This window comes from Dipodomys merriami, unplaced genomic scaffold, assembly GCF_024711535.1.
Source record: "Dipodomys merriami isolate MVZ:Mamm:240054 unplaced genomic scaffold, mDipMer1.0.p SCAF_34, whole genome shotgun sequence".
Classification (NCBI taxonomy): Eukaryota; Metazoa; Chordata; class Mammalia; order Rodentia; family Heteromyidae; genus Dipodomys; species Dipodomys merriami.
In genome coordinates this window covers 14,711,407-14,738,027 of record NW_027204937.1, presented here as the reverse complement: position 1 = coordinate 14,738,027, position 26,621 = coordinate 14,711,407, and the positions used below count along the sequence as shown (strand labels likewise).

General features: G+C 46.2%; 2 protein-coding genes across 4 annotated transcripts; one reads left to right on the top strand and one right to left on the bottom strand.

Moving 5' to 3' along the window:
- The first annotated feature begins 2,409 nt into the window (after window positions 1–2,409).
- LOC138803439 (cell division cycle protein 20 homolog) lies at window positions 2,410–7,657 on the top strand. Its single transcript, XM_069987463.1, has 11 exons — window positions 2,410–2,495; window positions 2,636–2,865; window positions 2,983–3,131; window positions 3,220–3,316; window positions 3,451–3,579; window positions 3,671–3,867; window positions 3,984–4,078; window positions 4,240–4,468; window positions 4,635–4,760; window positions 6,492–6,609; window positions 7,401–7,657. Exons 2-11 carry the CDS (start codon window positions 2,685–2,687, stop codon window positions 7,574–7,576), a joined length of 1,497 nt encoding a protein of 498 aa, XP_069843564.1. The 5' UTR covers window positions 2,410–2,495; window positions 2,636–2,684; the 3' UTR covers window positions 7,577–7,657.
- Window positions 7,658–7,803: 146 nt separating this feature from the next.
- LOC138803441 (very long chain fatty acid elongase 1) lies at window positions 7,804–12,333 on the bottom strand. Of its 3 annotated transcripts, none has more exons than XM_069987464.1 (8): window positions 12,237–12,333; window positions 9,889–9,948; window positions 9,522–9,712; window positions 9,270–9,350; window positions 9,084–9,140; window positions 8,897–9,002; window positions 8,675–8,811; window positions 7,804–8,530 (listed from the first exon to the last, which is right to left on the bottom strand). In XM_069987464.1, exons 2-8 carry the CDS (start codon window positions 9,932–9,934, stop codon window positions 8,309–8,311), a joined length of 840 nt encoding a protein of 279 aa, XP_069843565.1. In that variant the 5' UTR covers window positions 9,935–9,948; window positions 12,237–12,333; the 3' UTR covers window positions 7,804–8,308. The 3 variants fall into 3 exon arrangements, with proteins under 3 accessions (XP_069843565.1, XP_069843566.1, XP_069843567.1); XM_069987465.1 differs by lacking the exon at window positions 12,237–12,333 and adding an exon at window positions 10,498–10,711; XM_069987466.1 differs by lacking the exon at window positions 12,237–12,333 and adding an exon at window positions 10,601–10,711.
- Between the last annotated feature and the right edge of the window lie 14,288 nt (window positions 12,334–26,621).

Genomic DNA, 26,621 nt, shown 5'->3' with positions numbered 1-26,621 from the left:
GAAGAGTTAAAAGAAACTCCATCTCAACAGCAAGCTGGGTTTAATGGTTTATGCCTATAAGCCCATTTATGGGGGAGGCCTAGATTAAGAGGATCAGTCCAAGGCTGGTTCCAGGTAAACAAAATTAAGACCCTATCCAAAAAGTAAACAAAACAAAAAGGGATAGAAGTATGGCTCAAGTGGTAGAGTGCATGCCTAGCAAAGGCAAGACTCTGAATTCAAGCCATAATGATCCTTCCCCACCCTACCCCCACCCCCTATCCAAAAAAAGAAAATTTGACTACCACTACACTGGGAGAACGCCAAGTGAAGATGAAAGCAAATTGGGTGCCATCAAACCACAGGAGGTTAAGGCAGAAGCTTGGAACAGATTCTAATAGACAAGTGCTTGGACTGTAGTTACTTATCACTGCACTTTGCATTTTTCTCCTTTCCTTCCTTCCTTCCTTCCTTCCTTCCTTCCTTCCTTCCTTCCTTCCTTCCTTCCTTCCTTCCTTTCTTCCTTTCTTCCTTTCTTCCTTCCGTCATGGGGCTTGAACTCAGGGCCTGGGCTCTATCTCTGAGCTATTTTGCTCAAGGCTGGCGCTCTATCACTTTGAGCCACAGTGCAGCTTCTGGTTTTTGAGTAGTTAACTGGAGATAAGAGTCTCACAGAGACTTTTCAGCCTAGGCTGGTTTCAAACCACAATCCTCCCATCTCAGCCTCCAGAGTAGCTAGGATTACAGGTGTGAGCCACCAGCACCCAGCTTCTTTACTTTAAAATGTACAGTTGTACCCTTACTCTTATACAGTTAGTTATACTTAGTCTAGAAGTTGCAAATTACAGTCCATTTTCTCCCCTCAGATGTTTTGTCAGCACTTTCCTATAGAAAAACCCTTACGAATTCCCAAGTACCTAGCAGATTAAATCCAAACTCTTCATGGTAACACACTAGACCACCTTCTCTAAGCTTTCTGTGGTTCCAGAAAGTTTTCTGGGGGTCTGGGGCTCCTAATATATCCAACTCCTAGTTTTTCAAAGTAAATACAAACAGAAAACATAAAAGTTTTAAAGTGAAAGATAATAACATTAAGTTTGGGTTAAGACCTGCAGATTATTTTTGGTCATCATCAATTAATCACTGTAAGTCTGGCTTTTTCAACTTTTTATCCCCAAACAGCATTTTGTTAGGATTGCCGAGGCTACTCCAATTGCTTGAATCAGAGCTCTACATTGACTGTGTACCTTTGCTCAAGTTTTGAACCTCATTCTGGCAGTTTCTTTTTTTTTCTGTAAAATGAAGATAATTATCTGCTTTACAGGATAAAGAAGTTAAGAAACATGTAAACGGTTTTTAACACATTTCACGCAGATGGTCAATATATATATATATATATATATATATATATATTTTTTTTTTTTTTTTTTTTGGGGGTCCGGTCATGGGGCCTGAACTCTGGGCCTGGGCGCTGTCCCTCAGCTCTTCAGCTCAAGGCTAGCGCTCTACCACTTGAGCCACAGCGCCACTTCAGGCTTTTTTTTTTCTTTTTGCTTACGTGGTGCTGAGGAATCGAACCCAGGGCCTCGAGCATGCAAGGCAAGCGCTCTACCACTGAGCCACCTTCCCAGCCCTCAATATTTTTTTTATTATTATTGCTGCTTCGTCTCTGAGCAAGTTAACAAATACAACCAAGCTGTTATTAGATTGGGAATCAGACCTTGACCCCTACCAACTTCTTTTATGACGTCAGGCAGATTGCTTCTCTGTAAGATGTGATTTCCTGACAGCTCTAAGATTCCATAGTTACAGTGTCTCCCAGGGAGTAGTTTAACCCTATCTTCCAGATGGGCAGGTTTGAATGCTGATCCTTTTTACTTGACCTTAGGCAATTCACTTCCTCTTTCAGCTTTATTTTCCCTGTTTGTAAAACAAGCAAAACAAAACACACACGGGTCAGTTCCCACCTAGCTCATCTCCCCACTCCCCGGGCCCCACCCCTAACTGCCGTCCTCCCCCCGGGCTTTCTTTTCCCTTTCCGGAACTGCCCAAGGAGTTGTGGATCCCTCCACTAATTCTGTGCATCCGTACCATAAACACGACCCCCTCTCCCCCCGGCCCCCCCGCCCCAGCACCGAGCCCGCTTAAAGGGTGCGCCCAGGACTCGCAGAGCCGTCCGCTCCCATCCGAGCCCGGCGCGAGCTCGCAGGGGGCCAAGGGATGAAAGGGAATGAATGGGAGCAACTCCCGAACGCAGGCCCCGCCCAGACTCCAACTTTCAGAGCTGGGCTTTGGACCAGTCTCTCACCTTTCAAATCACGCTCCTCCCAGGACTCTCGTGAGATCTCTGACCTTCCCACCCCCGGAAAGCCCGCCCCCTAGTTCGCAGCAGCCAATGGGTGAGGGCAACAGTTGCGACGGTTGGGTTTTGAAGGAGCCAATGAGCGCTCAGAGCGGAGAGTTTAAGAGGAACTGGCCCTAGACACGGGGGCTTGGAGCTTGCTCGGTGTTGCACGGTGAGTGGCGGACGTGCCTCGGGCCCGGGGCCTGGGCGGCTCCTCTGGAGGGCATGCTAGGCCGGGAGGCCTAGATTGTGAGGCTGGCCGGGAATGGAGGTCCCCGCGCCGCCCTCGAGCACGGTCTCCTGTCCCTCCAGGGCCTAGCGTGCACCTTCTCCAAGCGCCCCTTGCCCTGCCGGCGCTCCCATGGCGCAGTTCGTGTTCGAGAGCGACCTGCACTCCTTGCTTCAGCTGGACGCGCCCATCCCCAATGCACCTCTTGCGCGCTGGCAGCGCAAGGCCAAGGAAGCGGCGGGGCCGGCCCCCTCACCCATGCAGGCCGCCAACAGATCCCACAGCGCCGGCCGGACCCCGGGCCGGACTCCTGGTGAGTTGGGGTGCTGCGGGAACCCAGGGCGAGAGGGACAGGTACCCGCCGGAGAGCAGTCTTCTTGTTTCTTCCGAAGCCTGGTCAGACTGTCTGGCTTCTCTTTCCCCACCCCAGGCAAATCTAACTCCAAGACTCAGACCACCCCTAGCAAACCTGGCGGTGACCGCTATATCCCCCATCGTAGTGCTTCCCAGATGGAGGTGGCCAGCTTCCTCCTGAGCAAAGAAAACCAGCCTGAAAACAGCGAAACCCCCACCAAGAAGGTATGTTTCCCAAAGGAGCAAAAGCCATGGTACCTGACTGTGTCCCTTGGATACCAGTTTGTCTCACCACAACTCTTATATATACCAGGAGCATCAAAAAGCCTGGGCTTTGAATCTGAACGGTTTTGACGTGGAGGAAGCCAAGATCCTTCGTCTCAGTGGAAAACCACAGAATGCCCCTGAAGGTGAGATCTAGAGTTCTAGGGAGTTTGGTGTCAGTTCATTGGGTAGGGGGTGAGAGGAACTCCTTTCCAATAAGGTGGAGGATAAGGGAGATGCCAGTTTTTCCCATGGATCTAGGCCCATTCCGTTGCCACAGGTTACCAGAACAGTTTGAAAGTACTTTACAGCCAAAAGGCTACCCCAGGCTCCAGCCGGAAGACCTGCCGTTACATTCCTTCACTGCCAGACCGTATCCTGGATGCTCCTGAAATCCGAAATGACTACTGTAAGTGCAGCCTTGTCAGTGGAAGGAGAAAGATGGCTTGAGGACCAAGCAAACAGGATGCTCATGCTCTTCCATTTCTGCCTTTGGCTAGACCTCAACCTTGTGGATTGGAGCTCTGGGAATGTGCTGGCTGTAGCTCTGGACAATAGTGTGTACTTATGGAGTGCGAGTTCTGGTGACATCCTGCAGCTGTTGCAAATGGAGCAGCCTGGGGACTATGTATCCTCTGTGGCCTGGATCAAAGAAGGCAACTATCTGGCTGTGGGCACCAGCAATGCTGAGGTGCAGGTGAGAATGGTCCCTGCATACTTATGACCACTTGACTTTGGAGAGACTTGCTTTGCCCAGTTTGAGGATGTTAATGCCAAGCCCCAGTTTTTCATTCTACTGTCTTGTCTCTGCAGCTTTGGGATGTACAACAGCAGAAGCGGCTTCGAAACATGACCAGTCACTCTGCTCGAGTAAGCTCCCTAAGTTGGAACAGCTATATCCTGTCCAGGTCAGTGGTTTTGTTTGTTTTTGTTCTGCTTAGTTGTTGTTTTTACCATTCTATAGAAAAAACTAAGTTTACTTTTTGTCCCTAATGTATATACATGGAAGCAGCTCTAGTTTGTATTTTGTGCATCCATAGAACCTAAATCTCTTCTTCCCATCCCCTAGTGGTTCACGCTCCGGCCACATCCACCATCATGATGTTCGGGTAGCAGAGCACCATGTGGCCACACTGAGTGGCCACAGTCAGGAAGTGTGTGGGCTGCGCTGGGCCCCAGATGGACGACATTTGGCCAGTGGTGGCAATGATAATGTGGTCAATGTGTGGCCTAGTGCTCCTGGAGAAGCTGGCTGGGCTCCCCTGCAAACATTCACTCAGCATCAAGGGGCTGTCAAGGTAAGAAAGGGTTGGGCTGAGGTCTCTGCAGACCCTCAGGGCATCCTTCAGGTCTATGAAAAGGAGATGGTGTGGTAGCATTAGATACTGGGTTCATCTGCAGCCCCCTTTAGTTCCTTGTCTAGCTCTACCACCACTGACTGAATCCTGCTTTTATTCCACGTAGGCTGTTGCGTGGTGTCCTTGGCAATCTAATATCCTAGCAACAGGAGGAGGCACCAGTGACCGACACATTCGCATCTGGAATGTCTGCTCTGGGGCTTGTCTGAGCGCCGTGGATGCCCATTCCCAGGTACTTTTACCAGTTCCAGCTCCAGGCTGTCCTTACTCTATGCAGTCTTCTGTAACCATGTCTACTTTGTTGTTCTGTAGATGAACTGCTGACTTAGGTCTCATTCCTGAACTCCATTTCTAAGTCTGGCTTATCTCATTGCCCTCTTGCTTCAGAATGGCAGAACCTGCTCAGGAATCTGGAATCTGAAAAGCCTCCTAGAATCTATTTGTTCTTCTCATCAGCATCTGTCAGTTAGTTGTACCTTAGAATATCATTGGCATTTATTCTTTCTGTGGGCTACTTGACCAGTCTTCAAGGGTTTTTTTTTTTGTTGCTGTTTTGTTTGTTTTTCTGTGAAGGCAGAGGGAATACTAGAGTTTCAACTCAGGGCCTCACACCTGTGAGGCAAGTTGCTCTATCTCTTGAATCATTCTTGCATCTCTTTTTGCTTTTAGTGATTTTCTAATAGGCTCTTGCGTGTTTTGCTAGGCCAGCCTGGACCAAGATCCTCTTATTTATGTCTGCCACTTAGCTGGAATGATACATGCAACACCCTAACAATCGGTTGAGATAGTCTAATTTTTTGGCTATGCTGGGCTCAAACAACTCCTCCCAATCTCCACCCCTCGAGGAGTTGGGATTCTAGGCCATAGCCATTGTATCAGACCAACAATTCAGGATTTTTCTTTTGATTTTTTTTTTTTTTATATGTGCTCCCTCACAGGCTGTGTTCTCCCCTCCCCACAGGCCACTTGCCCACTCACAGTCCAGGCTCCCTTACAGCCTAGCTACCTTCCCCCAGCCCAGGTCCCCCTCAGAGCCTGGGCTCCCCAATTCCACATGAGGCTTCAAATCCCTTGGGGAGTAAGTTATCCTTGGGTACACAGGATCCCAGAAAAGTGGCCCAACTAGTGTTTTACAAGAAGTAGAACTCAGGCACCATGAGCTGTAAATAAGGGTGAGCAGTGACAAAGCCTGGTGGGCACTATTGGAAGCCAGGTACAAGTTGGAGTCTCCCTGCTTCCCTCAGGCCCCCCAGAGGACACACTGGCAGAGGACTTAACTGACCTCAGATGTGAGTTGGCAGCAGCCCACCTTGACCTGCCAGGGCAGGGGCTGGAGCAGCGTGCACCTCTGGGGCTAGGGTTGGGCTTGAATCCAGACCCACTGCAAGCTGTGAGAAGCTTACAGGAGCCTCCAGAAGGGCCCAAGGTTTTTGTTGTTCTGAGTTTGTTCATTTGTTTTGTCTCTCGTAGTACTGGGGTTTGAGCTTAGGGCTTTGCATGCTAAGCAGGCAGTCTACCATTTAAGCCTTACCCCCTTTCCAAACCGTTGTGTATCTCCCTTAATCTGTTGTTCCACTCTGACCTGAGTAGAAATGATGTAGTACTGTCCTCTAGTACCTCTAGTGGCTCCCATCACCTACAACATACAATCCAACTTAGAAAAATACTTGGCAGCTATTGCTGGTCAGCCTACCTGCAGCGGCTTTCTTTCCATTCCATCTACAAGCAGCCTTCACTTTAGGCCTGCAGTCTGTCGTTACATAGCTCAATTTCAGATCCTTACTGTCAAAAACTTTCATGTAGTTTAGGCAACTTATTGAACTTGTGATTGACTCATCTGAAAAGGACTGACCATGAAAGTCTGTCTGTAACATCTGGCAGAATACCTAATCCTGAAATCGATTCAGTTCTGATTTGAGTAGCCTTGTCTGTAGGTCATACTCATGCCAGTCTTTCTCAACAGGTGTGTTCTATCCTCTGGTCTCCCCACTACAAAGAGCTCATCTCAGGCCATGGCTTTGCCCAGAACCAGCTGGTTATTTGGAAGTACCCAACCATGGCCAAGGTGGCTGAGCTTAAAGGTAAGTCACTAAACTAGGCACCAGTGTGGCTCACGCCTGTAATCCTGACTGCTCAGGAGGCTGAGATCTGGGATCACAGTTCAAAGACAGCTCAGGCAGGAAAGCCTATGAGACTCTTATCTCCAATTAACCACAAGAAAACTGGAAGTGGCACTGTGGCTCAAGTGGTAAAGTGCTAACCTTGAATTGAAGAGCTCAGGGACAGTGTCTAGGCCCAGAGTTCAAGCCCCACAACTGACAAAAATAAATAAAGCTACTTAGGTGGCTAAGTGAGAAAAGCCAGACAGAAAAGCCACATATTATTTGACTCTATGAATAATAACCAAGTAGGTCAGTGTAAAGAGACAAAACAGACTAATGATTGCAAGGGCAGAGAGGAGAGAGTAATGAGAAGTAATGAAATGTTTTGGGACTAGATAGTGGTAATAGTATTTACTAGAATCCCACTAAATAGTACATTTTAAAAGGCACATTTTATGGTATGCATAAAATTGTCAAAATTGAAGGACAGCTGGGTACCAGTGGCCCCTAGCTAGCCACTCAGGAGGCTGAGATGAGGATCAGGCTTCAAAGCCAGCCTGGGCAGGAAAGTCCGTGACACTCTTATCTCCAATTAACAGCCAGAAAACCAAAATTAAAGTAGTAGAATGCTAGCCTTGAGCAAAAAAACTCAGGGACAACATCTAGACCAACCTCCAGCCCCAGGACTGGTACCAAAAAAAAAAAAATTCTTTTTTGAAGTGCTATGGGTATGTCTACATTCACATGAACTGCTCTCACTTTCTCTCCAGGTCACACAGCCCGGGTACTCAGTCTGACCATGAGCCCAGATGGGGCCACAGTGGCATCAGCAGCAGCAGATGAGACCCTTCGGCTATGGCGTTGCTTTGAGTTGGACCCTGCTCGGCGACGGGAGCGGGAGAAGGCCAGTGCTACTAAAAGCCTCATCCACCAAGGCATCCGTTGAAGACAACCCCATCCCCTCAATTTTGTTGTTTTTTTATTTTTATTTTCTAATAAAGTAATATCTCCCTTTCTCCTTGGGTAACTTAAGTCCCAACAGCATCTTTTCCTGTTCTTATCAAAGCTAGAACTGGCTGTGGGAGCCATTACCATCCATCCCTTCTGTTTAGACAGATAATGCCAACTATACCCCACCTCTATTCACACAGGTCTACATACACACAGCCTCAGTGGTTTCCTCTTTCACTTTAATTAAGACACAAGTGAACAAGCAGCCCCCAAATGCTGTATTACCAGGCCCCCAGCCCACCTAGTCCTTTGGCCCAGAACCATCTGTTTCTGCAAGGGGTGGAGGAGGGAGCTTGAGTCCGTAGTGAGTTTATTGCTGACCTCTTCAGTATGAGGAAAAAGGCCACCAGCCCTATTGAGGGCCAGCCCTGAGTGTTCCTCTCCCAAGTTTAAGGCAGGGAGGGTGAAGTGTCCAGCCCTTTCCGCCCCTAGCTCTGGTGGCAGAGGGCATTGAGGCCACATCCTTTGGAGCTGGCCGGGAAGAGTGGGTGAGGAACGGAAATGGTGGTCCCTGTAGACCCAGCTGTGGGACGGGAAGGACCAATCCCCTGCTCAGTCCTCACCACATGTGCCCTGGTCACAGGTAGAAGTGGGGAGGACACTGATGGATGCTGCCCAAGGTGCAGTCCTGAGGCACTTCGGTGGGCACCTATCCAGGCCTTGCTTCTCAGTTGGCCTTGATCTTTTCACCATTTGGCGTTCCATTCTGCTGAAGCACACGAGGCAGCCGCTTGCCCTTGGTGTAAGAGTGATACCAGAAATTGGAGAACAGCACAAAGAAGATGGTGCCATACATCCAGATAAGGTGGATAATGACTGGGTACTGGTAGTTGCAGCTGGGCATGAAGTAGTACTGGGAGATGTGCAGAGAGACCAGGACAAACTGGATCTAGGATAGAGAAAGGCAAAAATGTCAAAGGAGTAGAAGGGGTAAAGTAAGAGACAGTGGGAAGGGTGTCAAAGTTGAAATAGGACAGAGAAAAGCTCCAGACTAGGAATTTGGGGGATAGTTAATTACTACGAGGCTCCTCACCAGCTGAATGGCTGTCATGTGCTTTTTCCACCAAAGGTAAGGCTGGGCCACAGGTCCGAGAGCAGACAATCCATAGTACAGGTACATTATAACATGCACAGAAGAATTTATCATGGCATGGAAAGAACCCATTCCTCCTGTGACGGAACCAAATAAGGTCAGGCGCGTTGAGCCTCTGCTCTCTGTGGTTACCGCTTTTCCCCAAAGGCCTTCACCTCTCACCTGGAGCAATCTTTATGCCCCACCACCAACTCCAGGGAAGCACTGAGTGATGGAAGACATGTAGGAAGGTCACCTGCCCGTCTTTCTTCCGGAGAATGAAGATCACCTGAGAGAAAAATCGGGAAAGGGTTCAGAACTAGGGCCATCCCTCCGCCCCCATCCCCCAAGTTCTCACAACTATACTCACTGTGTCCATCAGCTCAATGAACTTGGAGAAGAGAAAGAGCCAAGCCACTCGAACCATCTGGAAAAAGTCAGGGCAGCCTTAGTACTCCACACAGTACAATGAATCTCCCCAAACTTAAGCCATGAACACAAGTCACACAGTTTGCATCACCTAGGTTTTGTTATGACTTACCCCGTCCCTACTTACCCGAAGTGCCTGAGGGCTATTAGAGTAGTCCACAGGGTCACAACGCCAGGTGTATGTACTCAGCCAACCAGACATTAGGAACTAGGAAGGAATGTGGATTAAACCACCAGATTTCCCTCTCCCAGCAATCCCTCCCCGTCATGAGCTGAAGAAATGGATGTAAATGTCTCTGGAAAAGAGAGGTGCCATATTTTGGCCCTGTGGCCCACCCTTCCTGATAACAGAAATTAAAGCCTAGGCATTCTGGCCCACCTCATAGACAATGTAGAGGGAGAGTGCCACCAATGAGAAGTTATAGACAATCATGAAGTTTCGGAGTTGGAAGGGCTTCCGATTGGCCATAATTCGAGGCCCAAGTGAGAGGACGAAGTACACATAGGTCAGGAGGATGGAGGTCATTAGCAGGGGAGATCCCATCAGAGGATAGTTCTGGATTCGAGGATCTGTGAATAAGGGTCAAGGAGTCAGGAAGGGTCACAGAGTTCAAAGGGGGACTCACTAGGTCTACAGACATGAGATCAAGGTCAAGGGATTCACAAGGACTTCATTAGGAATAGCCCTAGATCCTGAGATTAAACCAGGGAATTGTGGAGGAAAGGGTTGGTAGACAACATCTTACCTGCATGCTTCATCATCTCCTGATACAAGTTCACAACAGCCTCCATCCTGGCTAAGGATTCTGGAGGAGAGATTAAGGGTGGCTATCAGACATGTCCCATTACATGCCACTGTCTTACATCTGATGAATGGAAACAACAGAAAGAACCAGACAACTCTCATGCCTCATTGATGAAGTTCAGGACTGAAGACGAAGCTCAGCAGAGCACTTGCCAGAGCACAAGGCACACACACACACACTCGGGGGGGGGGGGGGGAGGGAGAGTGAAAGGAAGGAACTATTGGGGACTAGGAGAGGAAGAAGCAATTGGTGGGGGCATCCTGCCTTCCTGCAGAGCATAAAAGTTGTTCCACCTTTCCTCTCCATACCATACACACTGCTCTTGGCTCCTCTCTAGAGCCTTACTTCCTGACCTCTCCTCTTCTTCCACTCTATGATCTCTTCCCTGGTTCCTTTCTACAGCTTTCCCTCCTTAATTGACAAAGATCTCAGCTTCAGAAATGAACCCACCATCCCTGCCTCTATGGCTCAGAGAAGTCATTCTTCTCTACAGGACTCCTCCTGCCTGTTTTTCTCCCAAGACCCCCCTCATCTCCCCAGTATTCTTACCTCCTGGCTTTTTAATGCCCTTTCCAGAAGCTTAGCAGACTAGGGTTCTTCCTCACCCCTGCTAGACACTTGTCTTCCTAGGTCTGTCTTCTGGGGTTCTCACCTCCAGCCTCTCTTCTCTTCCCTTCTCCTCCTCACTGGTGCTCTCCTCTCCTTTTCACTCTTCCTCTCTTGGAGCCTGGCTCTGTGAGACTCCTGCCCTGGCGGCTCCACCTGTCTGACTAGATCTGGCAGCAGCCCCGCCCTCGGCCCGCCCCTGCTGTATTGGGCATGGGGTAGAGGGTGGGTCTAGGCCACAGGTCAAGGCCTAGGGGAGCAGGACCCACCAAGATTGAGAAAGCCATGTAAAGCCCCAGACTCACCACCTACCAGCCTAGATCAGCCTGATCCTAGGAGCTCCAGAAACCTCTCCTGGCCCTGGCCCTGGCCCAGGCCTTGGCTCAACAACTTTCTAAAATTCCATGCCCAGCATCTTCCCCTGAACCAACCACAAATTCTCAGTATGTCTCATTTCAGAATGGGTACAATCACCCTTCCCTTCCTGGAGGTGGCAAAAACACCATTGGCATGTGAGGAGGTGGGGAGGAATCTTCCCCTCCCTCTGGGAGGGGTACTAATGGGCTAGGCCCCCTCCTCCTCAAAGCCTAAAGAATGTCGGGGGAGGGCTCACACGAATACAAAAACCTCTGCCTAGATCCAAGAGAGCCTGGGACTTTAAGACTGTCCCAGAGAGATCGCTCAATAGCTAGGACAGCAAGTGGTCCCCTTTCCCTCCATCCAGAAACCCACCTGGCCAAGCCCCAAGCCCTGTCATCCACACCTTCCCACTCCAAACACCTGCTTCACACACACACACACACTCAGGGCTAGCACATAGCCCACACACTTCCAGCTGTTCATAAGTGCCCTGCCTCTGACACACTACCCAAACTAGCCTCAATAGAACTGTGACACAGGGGCTCCTAAGCCTTACTTACACACCTGCTTGGACTGCAGTCCCACTGGCACCCACACATCACCATGCACAGGCCCAGAAGCACTGTGTACACTGAGCAAGCATCTGGCCATGCACACCACATGTGGACACTCGCCTCCCTCCCTCACACCAGTCTTCTGGCCTGTGGCAGCTCTCATTTCTTTACCTATAATCAGACTTTGGTTGGTGGCCTATGCTGGGGTAGGGCCTAATGCCTAGGCTTAGACATGTGCTCTGGAACAGTTCTCTCTAGCCTGTGTGAGGTTGCTAGCTCCTTATCTTGCTCAAGCACCCCTCCAGGATCCCTATCTCTCCCTACCCTACACACAGGCACCCTGAGAGACGCAGGCTTCTGGGAAGCACCCCTCCAAGCTGAAGGGAAATCCGGGTGTGTCCCCAGCAGGGAAATGCAGCCGGTTCCTTCCTTCCTTTAAGATAGAGGTGAGGAAAAGGGCCGTCGGCAAACGAAAGGATCCGGGAAAGGAGAGGATCAGAGGGAGAGGGGTAAGCCCCAAGTGGTGGAGGAAGGCCTGTGGTTCGCAACTAGGGACCAGGGAGCTAAGGTCGAGCGAGGGAGGGTGATGGCCAGGCCCGGCCCTAGCGGCTAGGACCTCCCACCCACTCGCCCCAGGAACAGCCTCGCCCACAGCCTGAGCAAGGAAGGCAAGGCAGGGCAGGGCAGGGCAGGGAGGGCAGGGTAGGGGCAGGGCTAGCCAGGCAGGGGGCGCTGGCACGTGGGGAGCCGTGGAAGGTCCAGACTCACCAGTGGGGACCAGGCGGGCAACACGGAGGGCTCAGAAGGAACCGGACCAGAGTGAAGTCCCCAAGGCCAGCCTGCCGGCCACTTCCTCATCTGCTGGGCCGACTTTCTGTCACCAGAGGGGGAGGGGGCGGGCCGGGTGGGGGGACTGCCTGCTGATTGGGCAGCCGGCCTAGGCAGGAGGGCCGTCCAGCGCGGGCTTGGCCGCTGGGGCGGGGGCAGGGGCGGGCCGTCAGATCCCGGGGCAGGAAGCACACCCAGCCCGGGCTCCCCACCCCTTCCCTGGGCCCGCCTCGCCCGTGGCTGCGGCCTGGTCTGCCTGGGGAGCACAGCCTTGAACAGCCCCATTCTTGATCCTCTGATGAGTCCAGCAACAGGCCCCACATCTGCTGGCTGCGGCAGGCGCAGCTTAGGACTCTGGGGGAAGTTCCAGGGTTCAGCATCTCTTTCCTGCATCAGGGACCCACCAAGCGGCAGGGGAGGAGTGGGGGTGACCAGCTGTGTGTACTGAAGGCTGAGTCCGGTGGCCCAAGGGGGCTTAGCTGGTGGGAGCAGCTGGCCACGGATGCCAATCCTCTCCGGGCCTATAAACTTGGATGAGCTCCAAGATAGGAGCACCAGAGTTTCCTGGAATGGAGGTGGGAGAATAGAAGCTTCTGGGGGCTAACCGCGAATCACTTACTAAACTGGCCTGCAAGGTAGTGAAAGGGGGAAAAGAAATTGAAATGAAGTTGGCTGGGGCTGAATGTAGGAACTGAAGACCAGAGGAGGCTGTATGACTTTTATTCTTGAAGCAGAGAACTGAAATGTGTAGTGCTCATGACCATGTTAAGCTCTGGTGAGTCGGTCCCCACCTTCATAGGTTGCCAAGTCTCCCTAGAGTCACATAACAGGAAACAGATGGGATTGGCGGAGGCAGACCAAGTGGGAATTTCCTCAAGATGCACCACCTGCCTATTTAGTTATCAATTCTATACTCTCTTGCCCCCACTTCCACTATCATTGGGAATAAGAAACAGATTTCAGTAAAATGAAACCTCTATCTCCAGCTCCTAAAACAGTGCTTTGCATAAGTGATCCAAGAACCACTTATACAATTGGCTGATACAAATGTGAACAGAATTCAGACTGAAGAAAGAGGTGGTGGCTACATGGATGTTTTCATTGCAGAGCCAAAATACATCCCTTTAAGCCAATTCATTAGTACCTATTCTTTCTTTTTTACTTTTTTCTTTCTTTCTTTCTTTCTTTTTTTTTTTTTTTTTTTTTTTTGCCAGTTCCAGGGCTTGAACTCAGGGCCTGGGTTGAACTGCCCCTGAGTTTCTTTTGCTCAAAGCTAGACCTCTACCACTTGAGCCACAGCACTACTGCCCGCTTTTTCTGTTTATGAGGTACTGAGGAATCAAACCCAGGACTTGATGCATGGTAGGCAAGCACTTTACCACTAAGCCACATTCCCAGCCCCATTAGTACCTATTCTTGACAGGAAATAGCAAAAAATAAAAATAAAAATCCAACTATTCCAATGGTCCAGTCTCGTTAGCATTGTATATTAAGGTGCTACCAGGTCCTCTCATTCTACCTATATCACTCTTCAGAGCTACACCCTGTGCCTTCCAAGAATGTCAGCTAGCTAGGCAATGATGGCTCATATCTATAATCCTAGCTACTCAAGACACAGATCTGAATATCGTGATTTGAATCATCCCAGGCAGGAAATTCCATGAGATTTTTCTTTCCAGGTTACCACCAAAAAACCTGGCTCAAGTGGTAGAGCTCCAGTCTTGAGAGAAAAAGCTAAGAGACAGTGCCCCAAGTTCAAGCCCCTGTACCACATACCTTCACACACACACACACACACACACACACACACACACACACACACACACACACACACACACACACACACACACACACACACACACACACACACACAGTCAATATATTTCATACTGTTCCAACCTTTAAGCCTTACCCCCTGACTCAGCACAAGGTATGGTCCAGTTCCCCAGACTATAATTTGCTCTCTCCTCTTCCTCCCAAAAATTTCCTGTAATGTAATATCTGCATTCTTGGGCTGGGAAGGTGGCTCAGTGGTAGAGTGCTTACCTTGCATGCATGAGGTCCTGGGTTCAATTCCTCAGCACAACATAAGCAGAAAAAGCCAGAAGTGGCACTGTGGCTCAAGTGGTACAGTGCTAATCTTGAGCAAAAAAAGAAGCTCAGGGACAGTGCCCAAGCCTTGAGTTAAAAAAAAAAAAAAAAAAAAAAGAGGAATGAAAGGGAAAAGGATACTGACAAAGGAAAGAGGAAAAAAGAGCAGGGGGAGCTCATGTTTTAGTCCTCTCAAATCTCCATCATCTGTCTCAGTTCATCCTCCATCATGTTTACTGAGAAATATTAGAATAAATGAGACAAAGTAAGAAAGGAAAGAGAGATCATGTTACCTAGAGTCAAGTAGAAGACAGGATAAATTCAAGTGTTTTACTTCCCGTAGGGTCAGTATTCATTAAGTCAATTCACATTTATGGACTAATTAAGACATTAAGGCCTAATGTCTTCCAAGTATATTCAAATAACTTTGAGGTCAGCTCTGACTCCAGATCATGAGTTTTAATGTTCCAATGAGTACCTGTGTGACCTTATATAAATTACAGGAGCTCTATAAAATGGAAACAATAATAGCGCCCCTCTCAGAATTATTGGGAGGATTAAAGGAGATAACTCATGTAAAGTGCTTTGATTATCACTTTCTCAATATTAATAGACATGGTAGGAACTAGATGTGGCAACACACAGCTGTAAATTCCAACACTTGGGAAAGACTGAAGCAGGAGGATTTCAAATTTGAGGCTAGCCTGGGCTAAATAGACTCTGTAAAAATAAATTAAAATAAAATAAATAAAAAACCAGACAAGCTGGGGAAATAGCCCCATTTGTTAACAAAAAATATGCATGTATGTGGATTCATAAGCATTCATTTAACAAATTTTTTCTAAACAATTTATTGTGTGCCAAGCACTGCTTTAAAAGCACTATACTCTAAAAGCACTCTACTGAAGATACAGAAGACTAGTATAGACTGACTATGAGCCTGTCCCAAAGTCCAAACATATTAGTGACAGAAAACTTCAACTATACATTTATTCACTTGGGCCACACTGATAAGTGACCATGATAAGACCTACATAAATGTTGGCTAACTAAACAAAAACATTCTTTTTGTTGTTGTTTGTTTGTTTTATTGCTGGTTGTGGGACCTGAACTCTGGGCCTGAGCGCTGTCCCTTAGCTCTTCAGCTCAAGGCCAGTGCCCTACCACTTGAGCCACAGCACCACTTCCAGCTTTTTCTGCTTATGTGGTGCTAAGGAATTGAACCCAGGGCCTCGTGCATGCAAGGCAAGCACTGTACCACTGAGCCACCTTCCCAGCCCCAACAAAAACATTCTTAAAGACTCTTTATTCAGTTCTTTCTAAGAGAAAACATCTTCCAGTATCTGATAACAGACCCAAATCATGCTAAATGGTATATCTATACCTTTGAGATTCTTGTGAAACTAACAGAATAGACAAACATAAAAATGACTACAGTAGCATGTAGTACTTCCAGAGATAAACCCAGAGGGTTATGAAAAACACTGGGAGCAGGGTGTTAATCCAGGGTAGAGGTTAGTTCTTGAAGACTTCACAAAATTGATGCCTCTGTTGAGCATTAAAAAACCCTGTCTAGAAGGTAGAGAAAGGCCTTTCAAACAGATAGGAGCGCGCATGCATGCATGCATGCATGCACGCACACACACACACACACACACACACACACACACACACACGAACGCAGGAAAGGGAAATATAAATCATTTGAAGAACCTTGTAGCCATGGTTAAGTGTGTGTTGAGATAAGGTCTTGCTATATATATAGATGGCTTTCAAATCCTCCTACTTTCTAAGTGTTGGGATTACAAGTGTGTGCCACCATTCCTAGCCTGTTTTTATTTTTCAGCTCAGAAGCACATTAGAGTTATCTGGGGAGTTTTTAAGTGCCTAACTCTTACCTCTAGATTGATTCTAATGGCATTTTTTTTTTGTTTTTTATAGGAGAGCTGGAGCCTGTTTTGTTTATATGTGTCGAAGGGAACAATGGGATCTACTACACATGAAGAGACATTGGCCTTGGCTAATAGACTGAAACATATAACAATGAAGATTAAGTCTGTAAGTGGATTGGGAGGAATCGATGAAATTTTCAACTAAAGGAGTCAATTTTCCCTTTAGTCAGATGGTAAGACATTCATTAACCATCAGGTTGTAAGAATTTTAGGAAGTGATAAAAGTCTAATACTAATGATGATAGACACTGGGTAGGCTCAGTGGACAGAGATGAAGGGCCCATAGAATAGGGGGACCATGCAGAATAATAGTCCCTAGCATAGCTTAGGTCCTCTGTTTGTTTTGAGACATGGTCTCACTATGTAGTCTAGGCTGCCTTGAACTCAGGATCTACCAGCTTTTGCCTCCTGAGTACTGGGATTACAGGCAACACCACCAAGCTAAGCTCCCAGCAGAGTTTAGGGAAGTAGGCAGAAAGACAGTGGGAAAGGAGATTGGTGGGGATCTGTGGGGAAACTAGGGAGAAGGACTTGGAGGTGAGAAGGCTCAGAGAAGATTAGGTAGAAAGACAATCAAGCCAGGGTAAGCTGACAAACTGGAGAAACTGAACCCACAGGTTCAGGATGAGGATGAAGTACTGCCTAAAATTCCACCTCCTTTGTGGAGGCTTCCTGACTCATGGGAAGTGAGGTGACAACTTCCCCCTTTCCCACCCTGGATGACTCATTCTTCACTCACTGTTCTTGAAGCGGTTCTTCTGTCATCTTTCCTCAAAAGATAAAACATTATGTCCTTTCTCAGCCTGCAAGCTATCCTCTGTAGAAACTCTACCAACGCTATTACCATTATTTTTTTTTCCCTATGCTGTGTTTCAGTACAGAAGTTAAATGGAAGTGGGATCAGAGAAGTAGCAATGGCAGTAAGGAAGAAAGGCAGAGTATGCCCACTTGTTTGTGTGAGTGAGTGAGCAAGCGAGTGAGAACAGTAGAGGGAAGACAATATGGGATACACAGTGCAATCCACTACAAAGAACAGGAAGTGACAAGCTTGGACAAGGGGCAACAGGAGTGGGGTAAAGTTGAGAGCAGTTTCCTAGGGTCTGTGTCAAATTTCCCCATTATAAACAGCAAAGGGCATTTTCTACCTATTACCCACACAGAGGAGCTGAAAGAGGACAGAGGAGCTGAGAGCAAAGGGTTTGCCAGTTAATCATTCTGTAGGTCTCTGGGCTTCAGTCAGCTAACTTGTGGACACTGGGATCATGGACTGGAAATACATCTGGCTTGCAGAAGGGAGAGACTATTCAAATGCTCCTCTTCAACTGGAATTTGAAGATGTGTCTGGACTTCTAAAGGTCACTTACTATGGGTAGCATTTAGTGGAAAAAAGGGAAGCTCCCTGAAGAGAGAAAAAGGGTGGATTTTTGTTTGGGGATGAACCAGAATAGATTAAAAGGATGGAGGTAGGAGAATTAGTAAGGTACGTGAGAAGGATGGAGAAAAGCAATGCATATTATTCTATCCCATTCTTCCTTTGACAAGGAGACCAGCTGCTTTTCATCTGCTCTTGTTGAGCAGACCTGTCAGTACTATTATCCCTCTTAGCAGATGAAGAACATAAAATCAGAGAACCTGATTTACATAGCAAACAAGCTTGAAGCAACATATAGGTATTTCAGGCAGAGGAAAACATGTAGGGCAAAAAAATGGATAGAACCAGAAAAGCATAGGACATGCACATAGAACTGTAAGGGATTCTGTTTATGATGAATAAAAGGCCTTCATATAATAGGTTAAAAAGTAGGTTGGAGTCTAGTGTGGTGGCTCGTGTTTATAATCCTAGCTAATTAAAAGGCTGAGCTTGGAGATTCAACAACAGTCAAAAATTCATGAAACCCCATCTCAACAAAAAAGCTGGATGTGGTGGCCTGAACATGTCATCCTAGTTTTGGTGGGAAACATAAATAGGACTGAGTTCAGGATAGTCTAGGCTTTCCAAAGCAAGACTTGCCCAAAAATAACCAAAGCAAACAGGGTTGGAGTCATGGCCCAAGTGGTAGAGTGCCTGCCTAGCAAGCAGGAAACCATTTCAGTACTGCAAACAAAATAAAACAAAATTGATTGGCCTGAAGTCATGATTTTGGATAGAAAATAAGGAGCTGTTTGTACAAGATCGTCTCTGAGGATATTTGAAGAAGTTGATATGATCTCCATTGTGTTTTGAAAGACAAGCTTGTCACTGTAGGTATATTATCAAGAAGAAAATAGGAAGAAATAGGAAGAAAATAGGAAGCTGGGGACCTATTCAGGGATACAGGTATGCAGATGTGACACAGCAAGGACTGACCTAGATCAACAGTAGAGAGAAGAAGAAAAGGTGATAAAGCAGAGTGAGCCCAGAACTGACCTAAGATAGGCACACTGGATAACATGGGTGGAACAAACGGAGAACATGAATGTAGTTTGGACAGGAGAGTGAGGTGAGATGGCACAGCCAACAATCTGAAACATGAGGCTGAAAATTCAGGAGAAATGATGGGGCTCAAGAAAAAAAAATTAGGATTTTCCATAGAGGTGAAATACCACCAATACTACTATGGGAGATCTAGCTTTTGTACTAGCTTTAGTTGTGTTCAAACATTTACCTATCCTTGGCTGTTATTTCTTTTAAGGAATTCCTCCTTCTCATTGAGCTCATTAGTCCTGCTGCCAGCCCCTACTCCCCACTAATCCAAGCTCCTAATGGAATTTTATCCAGAAAACCAAGTTCTTCCATAGGTAGCTACATGATGTAGAATGGAGAAATGCAGAGGCTGCTTACACATTTAAGTCCTTAGGCCTATTGAAAGCCATCCACATAACCCAAATACAAGTATATATCCTATTTTTTGTTTTTGGTTAGACAATTGTAATTGTAATGGGTTATAATAAAAAAAAAAGTTTTATAGCTGGGTGCTTGTGGCTGATGCCTGTAATCCTAGTTACTCAGGAAGCTGAGATCTGAGGATTGCAGTTCAAAGCCAGCCCAGGCAGGAAAGTCCAGGAGACTCTTATCTCCAATTAACAACCAGAAAACCAGAAGTGGAGCTGTGGCTCAAAATGACAAGAGTGCTAGCCTTGAGCTGAGCAGAAAAGCTCAGGAACAGCACCCAAGCCCTGAGTTCAAGTCCCATGACTGGCAAAAAAGCAAAAGACAGTTTTATGGAATAAAAGTAATTCCACAGGAGAAAGGAACAGCACCCAAGCCCTGAGTTCAAGTCCCATGACTGGCAAAAAAGCAAAAGACAGTTTTATGGAATAAAAGTAATTCCACAGGAGAAAGAAAAAGAAGAAAATAATAGCATTTAAGTGCTAACTATGTGCCTGAATAACTGAATGCTCTTCTAAGAAGCTTGGGCTTCTTCTTGTTTGATTGAAGGTACTCTTTGATTTGTTTTGTTTTGTTTTTTGGGGGGGTCTGGTCATGAGGCCTGAACTCTGGGCCTGGGCGCTGTCCCTCAGCTCTTCAGCTCAAGGCTAGCACTCTACCACTTGAGCCACAGCGCCACTTCCAGCTTTTTTCTTTTTGCTTATGTGGTGCTGAGGAATCGAACCCAGGGCCTCATGCATGCAAGGCAAGCGCTCTACCACTGAGCCACCTTCCCAGCCCCTGAAGGTACTCTTTGAGATCAGTACTATAATATCATTCTGCAAAGATTCTTGGAAATGAAATAACTTATTTAAGGTCCCACAATAGGTGCCACAGTCAGCATTCAAACTTATACAAAAGAATTTCAATGGAGCTGAGTATGGTGGTACATGCCTACAATCCTAGTACTTTGGAGTCAGAAGAATTGTGAGTCCAATGGAAGCATTGTCTATATGGTGAGTTCCAAATTAGCCTGGGGTACTGGGCAAAATAGCAAGGCTGTATCTCAAAAGACATATTGCAACAGAATTATAAGTGCTGTAATGGCAGTACGTAGAGGGTTCACAGGTAGTTTGAGAATAGTCAAGTATACAAGAAGTAGGTGACACTTGAACTAAAAGGATGAACTGTCCACCATCTGAACAAGGGAGCAAGAAAGAGGACATATGTTAGGAGTGGGTATGTTAAGTCATGAAAGCTGAAGCAGTTTTTGGCCCCAGGGATTTCTGTATGGCTATAGCTGAGAATCCTTGCAGCAAAGTGACAAGGAAGGTACAGATGTCATGAGCCAAGGACTGAAGGATGGCTGCTGGTGAAAATGAAAGACAAGAATGGGACCAAGGAGCTCTGGTTTTGACACCAGTGAATTAGACAGAGATACTTGTGTTAACCTGAGCCTGACCTAGCAAACAGGCATAGACCAGAGAGGTGGAGAACCATCACAACTACAGAGAAAAATCTGTAAGTAGTTCAAGACCCCTGTTTAGAGCAGAATGCAGGAAGACTGTGGAACTGAGTCTGTAGCTAGCTTGGATAGACAGGAGACACCGTTTAGAAGTGATTCTTTTAAAAAAGAACATTTTAGGTGAAGGAGTTTGTCATTGAGGCTCAGCTCAAAATGATATGATTTAAGACCAAACTGGGGCTTACGAGAACACAGGTAACACGGTAACACCTAAGTAGAAATAAAACTCACAAAACTAGACACAAAATTGATTCGTCATATTAGGCTGTCCCATGTGAAAATGTTCCAGGGCCTTCTCTGTAGCAATTGCTAGGGAGATACCATGGGGAATGGAACTGGCACAAAGTATGTTTCCTGAGGAGTTCCTGAGGCTTCATTCAGCACAGGAGAGCTATATAAGGAGGGAGAAGTTCCGACTTCTCAGAAAGATTTGTCAGTCAATGATTTATTCAAACAATGACTGCTGTTGTGGGACTAGCTAATGTGTACTGAGGCTCTCCGACTGTTAGGAACTATCTTAAGCACTTTATATACGTTGACCCACTACAGTCCCACTGAAGACCCACTAACGTTTGCAATTTTGTAAACTAGCCACTATTATTATCCTCTATAGGACTAAGGAAATGGAGGCAGAGAGAAGTACACTAACTACTCAGGGCTACAGAGCTAGTGATTGGGCAAAGATTTAAACCCAGGCATTCTGCCACTAGAATCTATTCATTCAAACTGTTATTTTATGTTACCTCTCCAAAGCTAAATCATAATGGAAATAACAATAGTAGCATTCCCATTGTTAGTGTTTCTTTTTTTTTTTTTGGGTCCGGTCGTGGGGCCTGAACTCTGGGCCTGGGCGCTGTCCCTGAGCTCTTCAGCTCAAGGCTAGCGCTCTACCACTTGAGCCACAGTGCCACTTCCGGCTTTTTTCTTTTTGCTTATGTGGTGCTGGGAATCGAACCCAGGGCCTCAGGCATGCAAGGCAAGCGCTCTACCACTGAGCCACCTTCCCAGCCCTTGTTAGTGTTTCTGATAAGTCAGATACTATAGTATACCAGGCACACATTATCTTACCAAAGATTATTGTTCTCAGGTTAGAAGAACTATGGCCAAACTTTGACAGTTCACGGTACTTAGACTTAAAGGACAATAAAGTGTAGCAAGAGCTAGGATAGATTTGTTCATAGTACAAAGGTGGAGCATAACAAAGGCAGTGACTGACTTTTTTGAGCGGCAGTATCATTGAGCTATGAAGAGCCTAGGATGTTAGAAAGTATCACAGTCAGCCGGGCGCTGGTGGCTCACGCCTGTAATCCTAGCTACTCAGGAGGCTGAGATCTGAGGATCGAGGTTCAAAGCCAGCCCGGGCAGGAGAGACCGTGAGACTCCTATCTCCAATAAACCACCAGAAAACCGGAAGTGGCGCTGTAGCTCAAGTGGTAGAGCGCTCGCCTTGAGCTGAAGAGCTGAGGGACAGCTCCCAGGCCCAGAGTTCAAGCCCCACGGCCAAAAAAAAAAAAAAAAAAAAAAAAAAAAAAAAAAAAAAAAGAAAGTATCACAGTCATACAAGTGATGAATTTGAAAGTTAATGGGGTATTTATCAGACAGCATGAGGGTACAACATAGAGGAGTAGTGGGGATAATGGAATGGAGGTTTGAAAATCAATTTACCTTCTGGAAACTAAGATGTTTACACCACAATATAGATGAGTTAGGAGGACGTAAGGGTCTGCATCACAGAATCGTACTTGCCTTTCAAGAAATGTGAGCTATTTCTAAAAACTTTTCCAATGGGTAGATATTGCCAATGATTCTGGTGTCTTAGTCTGAAGTTCTTCAGACTAGCAGGAATTCTTGGGAGGTTATTTCCTGTTAATAATATATGCATGCTAAATTTGCATTCCTTGCCCCTCAAATAAAATGAACACTTTGGGATGATTTTATTTTATAATTTTATTTATTTATTGCCCATCCTAGGGTTTGAACTCAGGGTCTAGGCACTGCCCCTGAGCTTTAATTGCTCAAGGCTAGAACTCTGCCACTTGAGCCACAGAGCCACTTCTGGCTTTTTCTGGTTATGAGGTACTGAGGAATTAAACCCAGAGCTTCATGAATGCTAGGCAAGCACTCTACCACAAAGCACATTCCCAGCCCAGATTTAAATTTTTGAAAGATCTATCTGGCAGACTTTTGGAAGAGAATATGGAATTTCCAGGACTAGAACTAGGGCGTCTGAAGAGTATTTTTATTGAGAGGCCCAAAATATAAGCTATAAGACAGGATAGATACCAATGAATCCACACAGAATTATATTAGGGAAACAAACTGATAGAATTCGGTATCTGATCAGTTATAGAACTAGGGACATGGAAGAGAAAGAATGTAGGATAGCCCCTGTATTCCTTGCTTAGATAATGACCAGAAAAATCAGAAAAGGAAGTTATGGTGGGGGGTAGGGGCAGGGAGGATGGCTGGATTTGGACATCCAGAACCCAAGGAACTTGTGGCTCCTATAGGTAGAGATACCTGACAATAATCTGCATCTCAGCAGAGACATCTGGGCTGTCTGTTTTGGGGAGAAAAGAGGATTAAAGACAAGTCAGAGAAAAACAACATTCAAGAAGCATACAAAAAAAAAAAAAGCATACAAAGGTCCAAAGTCCAGAAGTTGCAAAGAAGAAACAGCCAGAGGTTAAAGAACAAGTTAACTTTGTGCCACAGAAGTTGAGAGAAAAAGAGATTTGAAGGAAATGTTCAGTATTGTTAAATGATGTGAGGAAATTTGGTCAATTAAAGGGCTAAGACTTGGCTCAAGTAGTAGAGCACCTGCCTAGCACATGCTAAGTCCTGAGTTCAAACCCCAATATTGAAGAAAGAAAGAATTATGTTAGAGAGGGCATATAGAGCCAATAAGGATTTGTAACTCTGAAGACACATAAAAACAACATTAAGTAATAGTGCTAATGATGCCTGCCTCTAATCTTAGCTAAGGAGGATGAGATTTGAGGATCATGATTCAAAGCCAGTACGGGCAGAAAAGTGAGAAACTCTTATCTCAAGTAAACGATCCAAAAGCAAGAAGTAAAAGTATGTCTCAAGTGGTAGAGTGTAAGCCTTGATTGAAAAAGAGAGCATGAGACTCTGAGTTTAAGCCCCAGTTCCAGTGTGTGTACGTGTACAAACACACACACACACACACACACACACACACACACACACACACACACACACACACACACACACACACACACACACACACACACACACACACACACACACACACACACACACACACACACACACACACGGTGGTCAAGCCAGGCACTGGTGGCCCACACCTGTAATCCTAGCTACTCAGGAGGCTGAGATCTGAGGATCATGGTTCACACCAGCCTAGGAAGAAAAGTCCATGAAATGCTTATCTTCAATTAACCACCAGAAAACCAGAAGTGGAGCTATAGCTCAAACTGGTAAAGTGCTAGTATTGAGCAAAAAAATTCAGAGACAGCACCCAGGCCCAAGACCAAAACAAAACAACAACAACAAAAAGACTAGGTGGTCCCAGAAATGACAAAAGATGTGGGGGAGGGACAAAACACAATGAAGAAGAATCAAAAGGACTACAAACTAAAGAATTGGGGTGCGAACAAGGCAAGGCAGAGGAATGGCAGAAAGTAAGAATGGCCCAGGGCACTTTATATTTAGTTCAGTAAGGGAAGTTACTATAATAGAGAAAAAGTCTAAAATCGGGCTGGGAAGATGGCTCAGTGGTAGAGCGCTTGCCTTGCATGCATGAGGCCCTGGGTTCGATTCCTCAGCACCACATAACCAAAAAGCAAAAAGCCAGAAGTGGCGCTGTGGCTCAAGTGGTAGAGCACTAGCCTTGAGCTGAAGAGCTGAGGGACAGCACCCAGGCCCTGAGTTCAGGCCCCATGACCGACCAAAAAAAAAAAAAAAAAAAGAAAAAGAAAAAGTCTAAAATTATTCCTCTGTTGAAGGAGTCATCTCTCCATCCACACATCTTATCCATGGGAGAGATAGATGTCTATGGGAAGGTGATTTCCAACATACACATATCTTGATGGTAACATCTCTTTGTTAAATATTTATCAGAGAATTGTATGAAAGTCAGAAAACTGTTAGGGAAGTGGTTTACAAAAGGTTGCAAAAGTGGTTTGCAAAAGTAGTTGCAAAAGTGAACTTTGGGAACGGTTTGTAGAAGCCTTAGGGAATTAGGATTAATCTAGAAAAACTGGCCTATCTATGTAACATAGCCCTATAAGTAAGGAAAACAAACCAAAAGGTCTGCACAAGTTTGTCAGACACTTTCAACCTATAGAGATCACTGGGATCATGTAGGTTAAAAAAAACCCCAAAAAACCAAAAACCAAAAAAACAGGCCCAAGAAAGTCAGGAAACTAATCCAAGCTGTGCCTAGGAAACTGCTATATCCAAATAGTAGCTGACATCCTGAAAGCACTCAAGAACAAAGAAAACAGCTGAGTGCCAATGGCTCACCCATATAATCCTAGCTACTTAGGAGGCTGAGGACTGTGGTTCAAAGCCAGACCAGGCAGAAGTTTATAAAGCCTTTATCTCCAATTAACCAGAAAAAAAGTTGAAAGTGGAGCTGTAGCTAGAGTGCTGGGCAAGTGGTAGAGTGCTAGCCTTGAGCAAAAAAGCAAAGGGATAGCAATTGGGCCCAAGTTCATACCCTCATACTGGCACCAAAGAGAGAAAGAAAGAGGGGAGAAGGGAGGGAGGGAAAGAAAAAGGAAATAGAAATAGAAATTGTCCAAGGAAAAAAAGAGAAGTTTGTCCTGTGGGACAAGGCACATGCTGGTAGGATGGAGCACTATGGTCTTGTCAAATGAGCTGAAAAATTGCCACCTTTTCTAATCAGAAAACTTTCATCCACATGATGACAAACCCTAAGTGCAAGCATTCCAGATTTTCATGAAAGAGCCAATCAAGCTTCTTTAAGTTGGAGCTGTGAACTCTCAAGCATGACCAGAAAATGGACCACAACTCTTGGTCCTACTTCTGGCTAACACTAAACTACCAGGTTTAGCATTTGGGGCTACCGGCAGCCCAAATCTAAGGCAGACAGAAAAAAAAAAATACAGCCCTTATTAGTTTCCTCTGGATAGTAATCAGGAACTGACCCAGGGTGGGCATTTGGAAGGATTCAGCCTCTGTCCTGCCCGGTGCTGGGATCAGCTTACACGGCCCCTGTGTCCACAAGACACAGAGAATACATTGTCCATAAGGAGGATTATTCTGTACAAGAAAATCAGACAAAGGGAGAAGTTGTTTCCAGCTGCCTGGGGGAGGTGGTAAGGGAATAGGAAAAAAAAGCCAAGCCTTGTACTAGGGTATTCTTGCAGAGTTCGGCTTCTTCCTTATAGCTACAGGACAGAGGTGGACAATCACATTCCCCCAGTTCAGGCCTTGTGCTGGGATCTATTATAGAGCTAGACACAGCACTTGACTGCAATCTATCAATCTTAGACGTTTTCCAAAACAGTGAATGGTTGGGTGAGGTGAACCTGTTAAGTAGGGCAGCAAGCCACACTGGAAGAAAAACAGAATAAGGTGACCTGAGCAACGTGTAAAAGAAGGTTCATATATGACTGAATCTTAGCTTCAGGGAAGAACTGGACATGGAAAAGTCTTAGGCAATGGATGATAATACTGACATTGATTCAATAACCTTCTGCCTTCAAGGGGATGAACTGTGCTATGTAAGCCCTTGAGATTTCACAGCTGCCTCTTCTTTCTCCATCCCAGAAACAAGCCTGGGAGACAATCTAATCCTTTTTTCCAGAGTTTCCAAAAGTAGGAGAAAGTGCAATCCCTGAGAAAAACTGGTCAGAATCAGAAAAAAGAATACCAGAGGAAGTGGCGCTGTAGCT